At 40.2% G+C, this 928-nt stretch overlaps 1 protein-coding gene across 1 annotated transcript in view; it reads left to right on the top strand.

Moving 5' to 3' along the window:
* Positions 1–763: 763 nt before the first annotated feature.
* LOC143283492 (protein lin-28 homolog) overlaps positions 764–928 on the top strand; it is a 15,748-nt gene continuing 15,583 nt past the window's right edge. The window contains exon 1 of the mRNA XM_076589735.1: positions 764–794. Within this exon, the coding sequence (XP_076445850.1) occupies positions 764–794 (31 nt within the window). The remainder of the gene's footprint in view (positions 795–928) is intronic.

Here is a 928-nt window from a genome sequence, read left to right as displayed (position 1 = left end):
AGACTGTAGCAATGTGACTGTGAAGGTTGCAGAGACTGAGTGATTTTCTAAGAGTAGAGAAAAGTATGACTCACTCACTGTCCCCAGTGTGTGTGTGTGTGTGTGTGTGTGTGTGTGTGTGTGTGTGTGTGTGTATGTGTGTGTTTAGTTGGCTACTTCCTCCTTCGGTTGCATCTTTCGCATCCTCCTCCTCCTCCTCCTCCTCCTCCTCTTCCCCATCTTGATTACGCCTCTGACTTTTCATTTAGAAGAGTGTTTTCCTCCTTGCTTTTTCTTTTCTTTTCTTTTCTTTTCTTTTTCTCATGTGTGTTTTATGTCTGTGTATCTGTGCTTTAATAATAAAAAAAAAACAATTATTGTTTTCTTCTTCCTTCTCATTCGTATTAGTATAGTGGTTGTCCTGTCTGGTCATTTGTAGTTTTATGGTTGATTGCCTGTTATGGGGTATTTGTGCTTTAAATAAAAATGTTTTGTGTTTTTGTTTTGTGTTGTCGTCTCTCGTGTCAGTCCAGGAGATGTTACTGATCAGTATTTATGTGTGGATCATGTGTCGGTCAAGCAGCCAACTCCTTATTTCATTATATAATATATATATATATATATATATATATATATATATATATATATATATGTATATACTTTCTACGAATGTTCCACTGTTGAATGTTGCTATTTGATTTTGTTTTTGGTTTTTTTTGGCTTTTTCTTTTTTCTTTTTTTTGTAGGGGGTGGACGGGGGCGGGGGCGGGGGCGGGGGGGTGTCATGGAAAGGCAGGACAGCGGTGTGGGGTGGGGTAAGGGGGCGGGTGAGGGAAGGGGGGCGGGAAAGATAATGTTGAAACTTGGAGCAACACAAAATCAAACGGTGTACTTGGTTTCGTTTTGAGGTTTCCATCTCTCTGTCTCTGTCTCTCTGTGTGTCTCTCTC

Source organism: Babylonia areolata, chromosome 6 (assembly GCF_041734735.1).
Source record: "Babylonia areolata isolate BAREFJ2019XMU chromosome 6, ASM4173473v1, whole genome shotgun sequence".
Lineage (NCBI taxonomy): Eukaryota > Metazoa > Mollusca > Gastropoda > Neogastropoda > Buccinidae > Babylonia > Babylonia areolata.
This window is presented reverse-complemented; position numbering and strand designations above follow the sequence as displayed.